General features: G+C 41.6%; 1 protein-coding gene across 1 annotated transcript in view; it reads left to right on the forward strand.

Moving 5' to 3' along the window:
• Nucleotides 1-16517, forward strand: part of cacna1eb (calcium channel, voltage-dependent, R type, alpha 1E subunit b) — a gene marked incomplete at both ends in the record, with an annotated part of 52855 nt that overhangs the window by 13533 nt on the left and 22805 nt on the right. The window contains 11 exons of the mRNA XM_080033785.1: nt 9554-9657; nt 10201-10359; nt 12180-12370; nt 12471-12574; nt 12665-12780; nt 13799-13852; nt 14964-15047; nt 15144-15353; nt 15507-15619; nt 15847-15959; nt 16111-16242. Coding sequence (XP_079889911.1) covers nt 9554-9657; nt 10201-10359; nt 12180-12370; nt 12471-12574; nt 12665-12780; nt 13799-13852; nt 14964-15047; nt 15144-15353; nt 15507-15619; nt 15847-15959; nt 16111-16242 — 1380 coding nt within the window. The remainder of the gene's footprint in view (nt 1-9553; nt 9658-10200; nt 10360-12179; nt 12371-12470; nt 12575-12664; nt 12781-13798; nt 13853-14963; nt 15048-15143; nt 15354-15506; nt 15620-15846; nt 15960-16110; nt 16243-16517) is intronic.

Consider the following 16517-nt stretch of genomic DNA (forward strand, 5'->3'; position numbering starts at 1 on the left):
CCAGTCCAGCTTCTTGTCCAGCCACACTCCCAGGTATTTGTAACTGCCCACAGTTTCCACCTCTACCCCATCGATTTCCACTGCTTGGGGGCGTGGCTTTGCCTTCCCAAAGTCAATCACCAGCTCTTTGGTTTTCGATATATTGAGCTGCAGGTGGTTTGCATGGCTCCAGGTGACAAAGTCACTCACTAGAGTCCGGTACTCCTCCTCTTGGTCCCCCCCTATACACCCCATGATGGCCGTGTCGTCAGCAAACTTCTGGACATGGCATGATGCAGAGTTGTGGCTGAAGTCGGAGGTGTATAAGGTGAAGAGAAGAGGGGCCAGCACAGTCCCCTGAGGCGCCCCAGTGCTGCTGATTAAGATGTCCGATGTGGTGTCCTTTAATCGAACAAACTGTGGTCTGTCTGTGAGGTAGTTGGTGATCCAAGTTATCAGGTGGGGGTCGACATGCATGGCTGACAGTTTGTTTTGCAGAATGAGGGGCTGGATTGTGTTGAAGGCACTAGAGAAGTCTAGGAAAAGAATCCTGACTGTGCCCGCCCCCTTGTCCAGATGTGAGTGGGCCCGGTGTAGGAGATACAGGATGGCATCCTCCACACCAACCCCTGTCCGGTAGGCAAACCAGTTCAGTGTTCAGTTTGGTGTAATAATCACTTGTTACCTTGGATATGTTGGTTGAGATTCAGTCTCTCAGTAAATGGGAGGAAAAAAGACTGTTATTTTTAAATTGGAAAATGCAATAGTGCTACCCACAGATTACAGGACATGTCAGTAAGAACATTCAGGACCATCTATTGAACCAAACATCTATTGAAACCTACACAAACAGACTGCATCTGCAGCAAAGTCATTTCAAATCCTTTCATTCTTAACCCCTATCCACTCCACCACATGAGACATGAAAGAGAAAGTACAGGATCTACCTAAATCGACGTATTTAAATTGCTCATTTGACCGACCAACATTCTAAAACCTAAAGATGTCAGATTATCACCATAGAAGACAAGTAAAAAACAGCTAAATGTTAGCATTTTTGGGATCAAGCTGGTTTAAGGGCTTAAGCATTTAGTTAACATGCTTGCAGATTAAATAGGGGCTGACAAAGCAATCGACTAATCGTTTGTTTGTGTGTGTCTGTGGCGATCAAGTGCTGCATGAAATAGAATAGACACAGCTCAAAGCACAGTGAAGACCCTAAATGACACTGTATGTGTGTCGCTCGAAATGGTGAGCTAACAGAGAATTATCACCTGAACCTGCAGGTCCCCTCGATTTTACAGAACTTTATAGTAAGTTTCAGATCTTTGTTTAGCTATCCACAGCTTTACTGGTTTACCGGCAACACTTGGCAGATGATTTGAGGGAACTAAAAATGGTCTAAAAATCCCACTGTACACTTCCTGCTCAGCAACAAACAGCAGACACAATTAGACACTTGCCCGAGAACACAGTGGAGCGTGGCAGCTCAAGAGAGAGATATATCCTACAGGAATTGGTGGGGACCAAAAACATGGCTAAAAAGTGTGAATAATAATTTAATATTTTACTTTTAATTTGTCAAGTGGCCAAAAACACAACTCAAAATGAATGACAACGCTCCTCTGTCTTCAACTGTTTGCTAGTGGGTTGTCAATATAAACGTAGGAGATGAGATGTCAATGTTATGCTCACAACTTGTAGCATCCAAGTGCAGTTTAAATAGGGCATGTAATAGAAGGCCGAAAAGTAAGTTTCAGTTCCCTCTTCAACTTAACATAAACAAGTATATTTCACCCCTGAGGGTCGTCAGCAGTTTGCTTTGTGAAGCCCAGACAGTAAAGTTACTCTTAACTCGACTCAAATGTCACTTACAGTTTAAAGTGGTTAGTGTACCTTCTTCAGCCCACAGACCATCTTGCCAAGTTCCAGCCCCAGCTGCTTTGGTAACTGACGACCTGGTTTCCTGCCACCTATTTGACACATTTTCCGGTAGCACATATGCTGCTCTCCTCTCTTCCAGACACACACACACACACACACACACACACACACACACACACACACACACACACACACACACCGCCACACTCACTCTGGTGGCACGGCAAAAGTAAGTCAGACTTAAAAGAAAACACACATGTGTCATGAAGGCCGGTTGGGAATAAAATCGAGGCCACTGGGCCAGCGCTGGCGGCATTCATTCCATTTCGTATTAATGAATTGCTAGAAGCGAATCTGCTGGGACAAAGAGCTCAATTAAAATCCTTAATCTGAGTGGAGAGTGTGTAGCAAAAAGGACCACAGCTAGAACAACCTATCCACAAACCAATTTAATTCACTGGGATTCCTAAAATGGTCAATTATGTCCTGCGGCAAACAATTTGGCACATGTGGACTTCACGCTTGGATTAGCAATGAAATCTCCCAAATGCCAGCAAACCTGTTGCCCTCATGTTGTTTAATTAGCTCTGATGACTCTCTCATCAGACCTAAGTGATATTGATCCCCAGTTAGCTGTGCCTGCAAACGTGTGCGTGTTTGTGTGTGTGTGTGTGTGTGTGTGTGTGTGTGTGTGTGTGTGTTTGTGTGTGTGTGTGTGTGTGTGTGTGTGTGTGTGTGTGTGTGTGTGTGTGTGTGTGTGTGTGTGGACTCAGACTGTTTTAAGGGCATGGGCGAAAAAATTAAAAGGGCACCATGTGGACACACAGTGGCGTTTGTAACTCGATGGTGTTTTGTTCCCCCAGCGGAGCCTTAAAGGCAGCGCTGCCTGGCACTTTGTAGTTTGGTTTATTTGCAGCTATAGTACTGACGTGATTCTTGTTGTTCTGAGTTTGTACCTTCATTGTTGAATGCACTTAATGGAAGTTGCTTTGGATAAAAGCGTCAGCTAAATAGAATGTAATGTAACAAAACACTGTGTTTGTAGATGTTAAAAAAAAATGTGCTTCAAAGACACTGTTCCCCTAATTCTAGCGACTTTATAAACACTAAAATGAGTTGTTCACATCATTGTGCACTTTCACATTTTAGCCTAAGAAGGGAGGATGCCTTGCTGCTTTCATCTTTACTAACATTTAAGTAAATTAGACTGGAGAAAAATCAATGTGCCGCTACCATACAGTCTTTGACCGCTGACAGCCAGCTACGGAAATATTGAAGGAAGTTTTCCTTCATGTTGAGGTGATGGCTGACTATTATCGTCTCTCTTGCATGAAATGACCTACACTTGAATGAGGACCGGATCTTGACATTCAAAAAATGTGTATACATTTTAAATGGATTATGCAAACTGAAAATATTAAGTTTTTCTAACTTGGCATCTAATTGCGCTTTTCCACTAGGTACGGACGGACATACTCTTAATTCGCTTTTTGCTTTGTTATCCAGTAGAGATTTAAATACCACTCGATGTAGCTGTTTGTCATAGCGACGCCACATGAAAGCAACGCCTCTTTCGCATTCCCCATTCGTCGGCTACCAAAGAGAGGAACGTCTGCACCTCATTAGAGTACCGCAACATATCTTTTCGGTTTGCCATATTCTTGCTCCAGAGGGCTCATCATCATCATTTAGGCCTATTGTATGGAGGGGCAACCTAGGGCACTCAATCATTTTTGTTCACATGTAAAGGGCAGCCAATAAGGCACTTTCTCTCATTTTCACCACCATGGAGGGCACTTTAGCACACTTTTTCAACCATGGGGGCACCAGATGGGCAGAAGGACACTAGAAGGACACTAGAAGGGCACTATCAGGGCACTAGAAGGACCAGACGGGCAGAAGGGCACTAGAAGGACACTATCAGGGTACTAGAACGGCCAGACAGGCAGAAGGACACTAGAAGGGCACTAGAAGGACACTATCAGGGTACTAGAATGGCCAGACGGGCAGAAGGGCACTAGAAGGGCACTATCAGGGTACTAGAAGGGCACTAGAAGGGCACTAGAAGGGCACCAGACGGGCAGAAGGGGACTATAAGAGCACTCATTAAGGCACGTCATCGAATTTTCTTGTTCTAGAGGGCACATCATCATCATTTATTGTATGAAGGGGCATCCTAGAGGGCACCCAATCATGTTTTGCACGTGAAAAGGGCAGCAAATTTCCTCTCGTTTTCACCACTCTTGAGGGCACTTTTGCGCGCTTTTTCAACCATTGAGCCACGAGGGGGGGCGGTCGCCCCCCCTGCCCCACCCCCTGAGTCCGCCACTGTGTGTGTGTGTGTGTGTGTGTGTGTCACTGTCAGCATCCCCTTGTGTTGAAGGATATCAGCCACCCCTTGTTGCCCCATTCTGCTGTCCCTCTTACACAGTTGGACACTTTTCTCTAACATTGTTGATTTTTTAAAAAAGGAAGAATATTACAACTGGGTGGGAGTAGGGAATGATTAAAAAGCCATCTAACACAAAGATAGACACACAAGACTGAAAAAAGTCACACTTTTTTATTCTTATTTTTCAATGATACAACTGTAACAGGACTCAAACAAATCAGAAAAAGTCATAGGGTACAATATTTTACAGCTGCCAAATTACGTAGAGTAACATCAGTTTCTCGGACATTAATCAACAGTATTGAACAATATGAGTGAGGTAGAATGATGTACAACAAACCTATTCACATTTCATTTTGTTAACAGGATTCACTCAGGTACAGTATTATGTGTCATGTGGGCAAAATATTAACAAAAGTTTCAAAAAAATATTGAGAAAGTACCCACAAATTTGCAATAGAAAAAAATCAAATAACAGTCACAGGACCTGTTAGTTTGTTGGGCTTCTGGAGCCAGTTGCCTCAGCTGTGATTAACTGACAACGCTATTGTTAGCTTGCTAATGACCTATTTAGAGTAAAAAGTAAAAGAGGGAATTGAATACAGTCGACACATCTGACCCAAAACCTTTAAAAAAACTCAAAATGCGGCTTAGTGATAAATCTAAAAGTTTTTCAATTAGATACACAAAGATATGACAGATATTTCCCACTCATTCAACTGTTTGAATCATCTATGTTTCCCCATATAGATGGTAGTTATGGTATCGCTTATATAACATAGCTGATTGCTTTTGATTGGATTGTGCTAGAGATGGTTCAACTGATTTACACATTCATAACGTTGCAATTAGCTAAGACATTTCTGAAGTTTCAACATCCTTTTGCATTATTCTAGTTTTTAGGGACGGCTGCAGTGGTCTCAGCTCTAAAAGTGCTCTAGCAATTGAATTGAACAAACAATAGCTTACAGTCCCAGGTGGCTTTTCATTGCAAAAACATACACTCAGCCATTTATTCTATGACTAATAGCGAATAATTTTTTTTTAATAAATCCCATTTCAACAAGGCAGCGTTAATGTTGCCATGACATGGATGGTTTATGTTTTTTTTTTTCGTCCAAATGTAATTCAAAGCAATTAATATGTTGACGTTGAGTCCACTGCACATAACCATATACAGAACTGTAATGACACGGTGAGCAACGTGATGCTGCTGATTATTGTAGTTTTTGGTGGTGTTCTCAGTGTAGGTGGGGGTGTGTGGGAGAGGCTGCATTCTGTGCATGTAATGAATTCAGCCTCTCCAGAGCCAGGTTGGTACAAAACCTTGTGCAACAGTGCTTCACTCAAAGAGGAAGAGATTAGCCTCTCAGTATGAACATTAACTCACTGCTGGATTGCTGCAAAGTGAATGTGTAGAGGCACGCACGCTTGTATAGCTGTTATATGTGCTGAAGTGTCTTTCTACTGTACTGAAAGCTCTTACAAAGTACTTTTTTTCTGTATGCAATAATTGAATTACAAGTTATTTATACTAAGAAAAATTTCAATCCTGCAATACTGTTTTTTTATATGGGGTGCTGCATACTGGCAAAATGCAGTTTGAACAGGGTAAATTAAGTTAGACAGAATATTTACATAAAACATGTTTGTGTATCATCATCCTGGCCGCTGCTTTCTGAATAAGAAACAGGTTTAATGACTTTTAGGGACTCAACCAGGATACAGCGGATGACTAAATTAATATTATTTACCGGTGATGAAGTAATGTGTCTGCTGAGTTCCAGCCAACAGTCATATGTAGTGGCAGTGATATGTAAAGTCATTTAATTGTGATAGGAAATATTGTTATTGTGAATATATGAACTAGTGGGAGCATGTGGAGATTAATAAAATGGGACCAAGAATTGAACCCTGTGGAACCCCAAGTAATTTAAACCAGTTAGGGACTGCTTCCCCTTTTCCTTCCTGTAATAAACAGCAATATTTTGATGGAATTTTATTTCTGCAGGAAAAACTATTTCAAAACTAAACAAAAATAAAATGGCCTTTTGTGCGTGTGTTTAGCGCTGATTCATGTGCTACCACAAGCAGAGAGAATGTTTGCTTCAATTTTGAGGGAGCCTCCGCTGAATTGTGGTGTTGAGAGTGCAGCCTTGAAGGAGCGAGTGCTGCTGCCTGCCTTTGTTCAGTGTGTTTGGTTTGAAGGCAATTTACACATTCTCCCACTCCTCTGCTCCTGCTCTGCCTCAGTGTCTCTCACTCTGTCATCTCTTTGTCTGACTCACTCACTCACTCATTCACTCACTCACTCACTCACTCACTCACTCACTCACTCACTCACTCACTACATTTACATTTACACTAAACACCCAAATGACGCTGAAGTAACAATGATTGTCTGGGATCCCCATTAGTGCCACAAAACAAGACTTATTTTTTGGTGTTGTTGATTTGATATTCCACTACATCTAGCTGTGCGGTTATTTGTGTGTAGAAACAACACTTCTTAAACATGCACCAACTTAAAACATAGAAATTAAGACATACTAAAGTTTATACATGCCACCGTTATCTTGTATAAAATAGATGTGTTAAAAGTGTTAAAAGTGAAGGAAACACCAGACTGAAAATAATTCATCCTTAGGGGAAAATGAAGTTGTGTCCCGTTTAATGGCAATCCGTCCAAAAGTGGTTGAGCTATTTCAATGTGGACCAAAGTGGCAGACTGAACAATCGACTAACCAAAAAATGAGCCCCCGATATAGTGTATTCAAAATATATTCTGTCACATTATTATGTTGACTAGTGCCTGGAGGCTGCAAATGTACAACTGAAAGGTTGGGTGTGGTGGTGTGGGGTTAATGGCATTCACCTGTAAGGGAAGGAAATACGTTATTGACTTGTATCGTGGACAATGTAGGACTAATAATCAGATATCTTGGCCTCAGCTGCACCAATTTTGACTGTTCTTTTTTAAGATGTCTCTGGAGAGTCACCTTAACTTTACAGAAGTAAATCACTGGAGTACCTCATACAATACCCATCAGTCTATATACACTGTTTGTGATGAGCTACTGTGCACATTTTGGAGAAGACATCTTTTCCTCCAGATAAGCTGGCCTAAAGTAAACTCGCTCCTTCAGCCTCTTTTACATATTTCTGTATTTCGGCTTGGATTCTGGTCCCAGATAATGCAAAGTCTTGGTCCTTTCTCCTACAATGTTTTTTTGACTTTCTTTAATCTCCACAGACGGTTACTCGCTCGGCCATCCTGCACAGTGACTAGCATTCGGTATTGACTGTATTATTTAAGACAAAATGTCCATCCCCCATTGGTTTGGACAGTGAGCTTTCACCACTTTGAACAGCACTTACAGGTTTATCCGCAATAGTGTAAACGTTGCCTCGCTCATTCACTTGCTCATTCGGCCTCTCTCCCTCCCACTGCTTTCAGGAGAGATTCTGCGTAGGCTCACACTTGAGTTCCTGCCATGTGCGTTCTACCCCCTGCACGCACACACACACACACACACACACACACACACACACACACACACACACACACACACACACACACACACACACACACACACACACACACACACACACAACCCATACCCTCCCCCACAGTTCCTAATGCTGTTGAAAGATATTATGTGTTTGTATATTTGGATCTCTGCGTATGTATCAGACACAAATATTGAAAACAAGTATGATTTCTAGGATAATTTTCACAACTCAGTTAGAATGTTAATTAGAAAATGAACGCTGCATATTGACCATCACTTTAGGCAAGGACTTAATGGGTACAGGTCACAAAATTGGCTTGGTTGATAATGACTCTAAATGCAAATCTATCCCAAAGGGATTTTGTTTTTGCTGCAGTTGTGTATCTGTTTTCCTTATGTTTTCGCCATTGTTAGGAAATAATATTCACATGTGATTTATGATGAAGGTTGGTAAGAGATCACCCTTTTGCACATGATGCTGTTTTTCAGTGTTTTGTGTGGAGGTGGATGGACATCAATTCATGCGTGGGCAGATGTGAGTAAAGATGCCTGCCAGGTGTTTGTGGCTGTGTATTCTTTGTCTCACCCCAAGCAAGTGTGGTACACCAAATGGATATTCTGTAAGGCTGTGTGAAATTTAATCAGTTCATTACTTACTCCCATTTGTTGCCTTTTTACATATTTATTTCACTTTCAGACACCCAAGACAAACTATATTAATCATAAGGAAGGAAATACAGACTTTGCATCAGATTTAGCCACAAATGGTTTTATAATGGTTAAATACATTTTTGTTGTGCAGTATGTCTTGACGCTTTTTCTCTTTTTTAACCCAGATATCTTTTTCACTTTTTTAGGTCATCACAAATAATAACTATTAAAGGTGGATTCAGCTATTCTGGAGACAGCTTGTTGTCGAAATACCTTTTTGTCAAAATCAGGGAATATCTCCTCATGAACTGCAACCTGTCTGTATTATGTGTGCACTCAATACATCTAGTGTTAATATACATACTAGGCTCTGGGGGCGCCTTTAGCTCAGTTGGTAAGGCGTCCCCCTCCCGGGCCGGGCCCAGCACCGGACCCGGGTTCGATTCCCACCCGCGGTCGTTCTCTGCATGTCGCTCCCCTTTCTGCCCCATTTCACCTCTGTCTCTCTCCACTGTCAAATAAAGCATGAAAATGCCCAAAAAATATCTAAAAAAAAAATACACATACACATACTAGGCTCTGTCAACTGGTATGTTCAAGTCAAGATTCAGGATTTCCTTTATTATCATTTCACTACTGTACTTGGATACAAAAACTAAATGCAATGTTGTTTCTCACCAGTTCCAACAGTGTTAAAAAGACAGTAATACATAATTAAAAATGATCTCTCGTATAAAATCAAACAACAGACATCAGTTTCGATAAAGTGCTGGATTTCAAGTTTGTCCTTTACAGTTAATTGGCTGTCAGGCTGTAATGTTAATTGTGGTGGTGGTGGGGGAGTGTGTTTGTTTGTGTATGTGTGTGTGTGTGTGTGTGTGGTGTGATCCTGCTGGCCGTCTTCACTATCACCATCCTGTTTAGCTGCTGTTGTTCACTGACAAGACCCGCTGCTGTTGTGTCTTCTGCAAACTTGAAGCCACGGTTGGTGCTGAATCTGGCAGCGCAGTCAGAAGTAGTAAACAAAGGGGATGTTAACAAAGGGGGCCCGGCGTAGCTAGCAGATAGAAGATAATAAATATCTCTGAACCAAATATACTGTATACAAAATGTTTGCGTGCTTGTTGTCCATCAGGATCCTGGCCACTGCTGGTGCCCACATGAACATCCCAGTCGACCTTCGGACCCTGAGGGCCGTGCGAGTGCTGAGACCTCTCAAACTCGTCTCTGGGATCCCCAGTGAGTAATTCTCTACAATTTAAGAATTCTTTTGAAACTATAAAGCTGAAATTTATATTTATATTTCCGCATTTAACAGCTTAAACCCACTAATATACTGTATATTCCCACAATGTGTGCTTCAAATGGCACCCTTTGTTTAATAAAAAACCTGCAAAAACAGCCGAGATATGTAACAAATTTTTCTTTTGAACATGTTAAAAAGCAAGTGCATTCCAGTTCTTACCCTTCTCGACAGCTAATTACTGCACTTATAGTAGCATGACTGTGTTCTGTTTGGTTCAACTTGAAGCAGTGAGGTGTAAAGGCAAAACTGAAGTCAGAGTCAGAGGCTAATGAATATGTTTTCTTGAATCTCTTAAATGCAGTTATGGTAGAATGGGACTACCTTTTTACATGATTGCAGACACAAGTTACTTAATATAATATAATTCACGTGTGAGTGGAGCCAACAGACAATAAGTACTGACAAAAAACATTGTTCACTGTGGTGCTATTCCTGAATGCGACGCCCTCTTTTTTCTCTTTGTGAATGACTTTAAGGCCTGCAGATTGTGTTGAAGTCCATCATGAAGGCCATGATCCCGCTGCTCCAGATCGGTCTTCTCTTGTTCTTCGCCATCCTCATGTTTGCTATCATCGGCCTGGAGTTCTACAGCGGGAAGCTTCACCACACCTGCCTTCCGTCTATAGACATCACCGGTATGGCCCACACACACATTAACACGGACTCTTTTATGTTGTAAAGCAAAGAGGTTTTTTGTTTCATATTAATGATTAATAATTAAGCAATGTCTCATAACACCACAGAATAGTTTTTTTTTACTGTGTCTGTGAATGTCCTATAGCCGTTCTTGGTCAATATTTGTTGTTCTGGTTCATTTCTAAAAGTCCCACTGAAAGTCCCACACAATTTCTTTGTGACAATATTTTATATGTGAATTTAAACAGCTTGGTAAAATCAAAAAGTGTATTTATAGCATCATTTTGTGAACACAGATCATATTACTAGTCAATTACAGCAGGTTTTCTTCCTCTAGTTTTAACTCCTAACATGCGTTATGACATCAAACTGTTTGAGTGTAGAACAATAAAGACTTTGTCTCGACCACCTGGCCATCTGTGGGCACCTGCTTTTATCACAATACCAGCGCCTTTGGAAGATTGCTGATGACTGGTTTACCAGCAAGCTAAACAAAATGTGTGGTTTACAACAGAGTTCTTGCTGGCTGATTTAGCTACTGATTAATTAGTCAACACCCTGCAATCACACGCCACACCACCTCATTTACTGTCATCGCCCAACACGACTCTGAGATGGATTGATTATAGAAATTAAAATCTGAATAGGTTCACAGTATTTGTAGCAGGGACACTTTTTACAACCATATAATGGTTCCCCTAAAAAAATCTAAATGTAATGATATTCTCAAGTTATGTTTTAGGACATAAAGATATTCATGCATACTTGACCAATGACGGAATTAGATGTTGAAAAATCCTGCTCACAGCACAGAGAGATTCATCTTTATAATAATCACATTTGTTCAGTGGGAGCAGGGCATTATAATGTAGGCTATTTGCCACCTACACATAATGCATAAATAAGCCGTTAAGCAACAAGAACAAGCAATATAATCAATGTCAAGAAAATAAAATACTGTGGGAATTAAAACATCAGTGGAAATGGTCATATAGTGTGGAAAAACTCTGTTAACCAGGTATTTCTTGAAGGTAGTTAAGTTTCTTTATTAGCCAATTTCCACAACGCACATTGGAATTCGTTTTTGCATATCAGACACAGGGTCAGCCATAGTACAGCGGCTTTGGAGCAGTTCGGGGATAAGTGCCTTGCTCTAGGACACAATGGTAGAGATGGTGGGCACCATACATGTAATACCATCCGCTGTATAAAAGGCTCTGAGATTAATGGTTACTGTCGCTTTAAGAGCAGTTGCTCACGGCCTTTAGTATAAGTTAAGTTTTGTTTTCTGACAGTTAGTCCGAGAGATTCATGCGAGCCAGCAGGTGGCTCATCGTCTCTCTGATACCTGCTTTATTTGTTTGATTTCTCCTGTATTGAGTTTGTGAAATAAAACTGGAAGACAATACCAGGGATTTAAATAAATACGGCGAAAAGAATATAGCCTAAAGAAAGCTACATCTCCTCATCCTCATTCCTTGCACTCTGATAGGTGCACCATTCCTGGATGCTATTTATACCTCTTGATCTAGCCCTCCTGATTTATCATTAAAACAATCCGCCATTAGGTTTACAAATAACACCCTTCTGTCTGGTACCGGGGATCGAACCAGCGACCCCATGGTTACTGGTCGGCCCTCTCTCCTTTAGTCTAGTGCCATCCTACCACCCAGATGAAGTAACTCCCAAAGCAATTAATTCAACAGAGTAATAGTAGTTTGATATTCTGGGAAAGTATTCAATTTGTTTGACAGGAGTTGGATCTATTATCAAACCAAAGACTATAACTTTTACCATGTGCTTCTTCTTCTTTATCTAGACAATGAGACTGTTGACTCGACGGAGTTGGCGTTCGCCTGTGGAGTGAGGAACTGTCCCGAGAGCTACGACTGCAACGACACCTGGATCGGGCCCAATGACGGCATCACGCAGTTCGACAACATCCTGTTTGCCGTGCTCACCGTCTTCCAGTGTATCACCATGGAGGGATGGACGGCCGTCCTCTACAACGTGAGATCCCAGACTCCAGTTCTGCTGAAAAGCAAATGAAAACGTCTCTTGTTTAGTCCATTTTGTGTATAAATGACAAAATGAATGTTATGGATTCCAGACCAACGATGCCTTGGGTTCCACGTGGAACTGGATTTACTTCATCCCTCTCATCATTATTGGCTCGTTCTTCGTGCTGAACCTGGTGTTGGGTGTCCTGTCTGGGTGAGTGTGTGGCTCCTCCCTATGCTGCAGTGTCTGCCCGTGTTAAATGCATTATGACAGCATTATTTGTAAACGCGCCCTTTTCTTCAGAGAATTTGCCAAGGAGAGGGAGAGGGTGGAGAACAGGCGGGCCTTCATGAAGCTACGCCGGCAGCAGCAGGTGGAACGAGAACTGAACGGCTACCGAGCATGGATAGACAGGGCAGGTACTGGGCAGCAGAATGACCTTACAACTGCAGACAAACACCTATGAATTATGAGTTTCATGGACATATACGTCCTAGAGTATATAGATAGAGGCTAGGGGACTGAGTAAGCAGTCAAATGTATTTAAAGGAATAGAAAATTAGAAAATAATAATTAATTGGGAGTTAGATAAGTGATCACTCTCCCATCTGTTGAATATGCTGTTCGAGTCAGGTATCAGTCACAAATATTTGTAAAATAAAACATTGTTTAAACACAACTTTCTCTTGATTTTGTACGGATAAAACGAAGACATATTGAGGTAATTGGTGAGTTTTAGAGGCACTGGTGGGTGTAGCCCAGAATACATAAGAGTTGTATCAAGTGTATCTTCTAACCTGAAAAAGGCAAGAAAAGTGATACGTTTTATTTTTCTAAATTACTATTCATTATGAGAACTATCATTTAAACAACTTAACATAAATGTTTTCCTGTGGAAATCTCTGTGCTACGGACACTTTTGGATCTACAGTAGAGCAGCCCTGTCAAGTTACACACACACACACACACATTGCACATGGCTATCTACACCACTAGTCTCCCACGCAAGTACAGGGTGAGAAAAAGGTGAAACTGACTCACTGACTTAAATGTGTGTGCATGTACACTTGCACATAACAACTTTATTTGTGTGTGCATATGTGTGTGTGTGAGTGTGTGTGTGTGTGAGAGAGAAAGACACAGATTCAGTGCATTTATGTGTGCGATGTGGGTGAATGTGGGAAGAGAGCGAGAGAGAGAGAGAATGATATTGGGAGCATGTAAAAGAGAGTAAGAGCTCTTTCTCTGTAATGGAGGTCACACCGGCCTCTAAAAGCACAGGTTAAGATCAGCTAGGCCTAACTTCCTGTACACGTTTGCAGACATCCCTAAAGAAAATGAGTGTTCTTTGTATCATACTAACATGTCTGATAATAAATTGTGCCTCAATGAAAATAAACATGTCTGTGTATAACCTCCAATTTTCTTGTGTTACAGAGGAGGTCATGCTTGCAGAGGAGAATAAGAATTCAGGGAGATCGCCGTTAGATGGTGAGTTCACACACACTTTTAGACCAATCACTCTTAAACCCCATAACACACAGGCCGATGATTATTACATGATATATCAGTGGCCACAGTAAATACCCTGTTAGATCAGAGTAATTGTTTTAACTGTATTTCGATAAAACATGTCAGACCTTGTTGCAGTCGACAGTTTAACCACCTCTGTACTACTGTGTACGTCATTGTGCAAAGGTACAGGTAACCATAGCAACAGAACAATTGCTTGATGTATGATTATGAGTTCAGTCTCAGTCTCACTAGTGAAACACAAAGCCCCCCCCCCCTTTGCAGACATGCACCTTGTGACGTTAACACGTTGGTCACTTAACAGGTGGGTCTCATGAGTCACTTTTACATAACAATCACAACAGAACTCTTTAATACACTTGATCATTGAAGATGACGAGATTCCTCTGACGTCAGAATGATCAGACTGTTAAAATATTTTTCCTCCTGCAAACCCTTTTACATGCACCACGGAAAAAAATAGGAATCAAACTTGACATGACCTTGCAATGCTAAACATTATATGTGTATAAAATTGGCAGTAAAATGAAATTGAAAATTAGAAACTAAACGTAAATTTGATTAGTTTAGAGGGTGGGTGAGCGTCACACACACTTTACTGACTATATCAATCATTCGTCATTAATACAGGAATTATCTTCAAAATGAGCTTTTAAAATCCTTCACTGAAATGTTTCGGTGAGTGTAGACTCTTTGCATCGCCACAACTCTTTCTCGTGCATGGGGTGCCAAATATCCCAGCGCTACAGGTCTTTCTTTAACAGTCCTGTGATCACTGAATAAAGACACAACTAAACTTTTATGTACACCCACACCTGAATGAAGTGCATAACCGATTCATGATGCCAGCAATGTGACCTACTTAACCACAGGTTCATGTGGCCAAAAACTCTATTGGTAAGTGGTAATAACAGTAAGTTTGCTTTGATAACTGTAGGTACCATGGAAAAGTGCCAAATAGCCCAGCCTACTGACCAAGAATGATCAGTTCCTTCTGCTGTTTTCATCTACATTTGAAATCGATCAACATCATGTAAACATTGAGGTTTTGAACATTTGATTTTTTTAGTGCTAAAGAGAGGGAGTAAGAAGAGGACGGGTGCACGCAGAGGAGCGCCAGGAGACGGAAAGCCTACAGACGCGTCCACTGCCAGTGAGTGAAGTCCCCTCAGTTGTACTTTTTACCTCCTTCTCACTCTCCCGCCTGATATGTTTTCCTCCCCCTGTGATTCTCTCTCTTTTTTCTCAGACATGTCTCGATCGAGGATGAACTTCCGCAGCGGCCGCCGTGGCCCCGCCGCCTACCTGCGACGTAAAGAGCGCATGTTACGCATCTCCATCCGCCGCATGGTGAAGACAGACACTTTCTACCTGATGGTGCTCAGCCTAGTGGCTCTCAACACCGTCTGTGTGGCCATAGTCCACCACGACCAGCCCGACTGGCTCACCATCTTCCTCTGTAGGGTTTTTCTCTTTACAATATTCTTCAGATGCATTGCTTTAAAAAAGTCATTCAAGCCATGTCTTACGAATGCATTGTTTTTGTCAGACAGCTACGCCTCCTACTTCTTATTTGATTTATTTGCTTCCTTTTTTCTGTCCTCATCTCTAGACTATGCAGAGTTTGTTTTCCTGGGGCTGTTTTTGTTCGAGATGTTTTTGAAGATGTATGGCCTAGGTTTCCGGCTCTACTTTCATTCATCTTTCAACTGCTTCGACTGTGGGGTAGGCTCCCTTCGTCTCTGATTTGGAATCCATATACAGTATTACTAGAATAGGAAAAAAAAGGAACTGAAGTGAATTTCCTGACATGAATGTCACAAATCACATACATGACATACAAACATTAACACCATTTCATCAAAGAAACGGAGAGTATTTTTACCTTATACACACTAAACATAAATGGGGACATGACTGTTTTGTTGCATGGATTTGACATGTTTTTGCAGGTGATATTCGGCAGCATCTTCGAGGTGGTTTGGGGCTTCTTCAGGCCCGGCATGTCTTTCGGGATCAGCGTACTGAGGGCGCTGAGACTTCTGAGAATTTTCAAGATCACCAAGTAAGTGAGATAACGAGACCTTTTACCAACCTAACAGCTTGGATTGGAACTATGTTTTTTTTGGTACAGTTAATTTTTGTTTCCGAGCTCTGCACAAAATTGTTTTAAAAAAAGTATGTGATTTTCTCCCCCCCCCCCCCCCCCCTTTCAGATACTGGGCCTCTCTCAGGAACCTGGTAGTGTCTCTCATGAGCTCCATGAAGTCCATCATCAGCCTGCTGTTTCTTCTCTTTCTCTTCATTGTGGTGTTTGCTCTGCTGGGGATGCAGCTCTTTGGAGGAAGGTGAGTAAATCCTCAGTTATTAAGGACTATTTTCTTCCCTGTTCTTGATTTTTTTTTTATTGGGAGCCGCTGATTCTCATAGAACATTTTCACCTACTACTGTGTCTGATCACACCGCAGTTTTCAAACGGTAGTTACAGTACGGCAATTTTTTTCCGTCAATGGCGCCTATGATGAAGAGGAGAGGAAATGACACGTCCGAGATGAAAATAGCTCTGCATCCTCCTCCTCCTCCTCCTCCTCCTCCTCCTCTTCTTCCTCCTACTATTCTTTCC

The sequence above is a fragment of the Ammodytes marinus genome (genome assembly GCF_949987685.1).
Source record: "Ammodytes marinus genome assembly, chromosome: 9".
Classification (NCBI taxonomy): domain Eukaryota; kingdom Metazoa; phylum Chordata; class Actinopteri; order Uranoscopiformes; family Ammodytidae; genus Ammodytes; species Ammodytes marinus.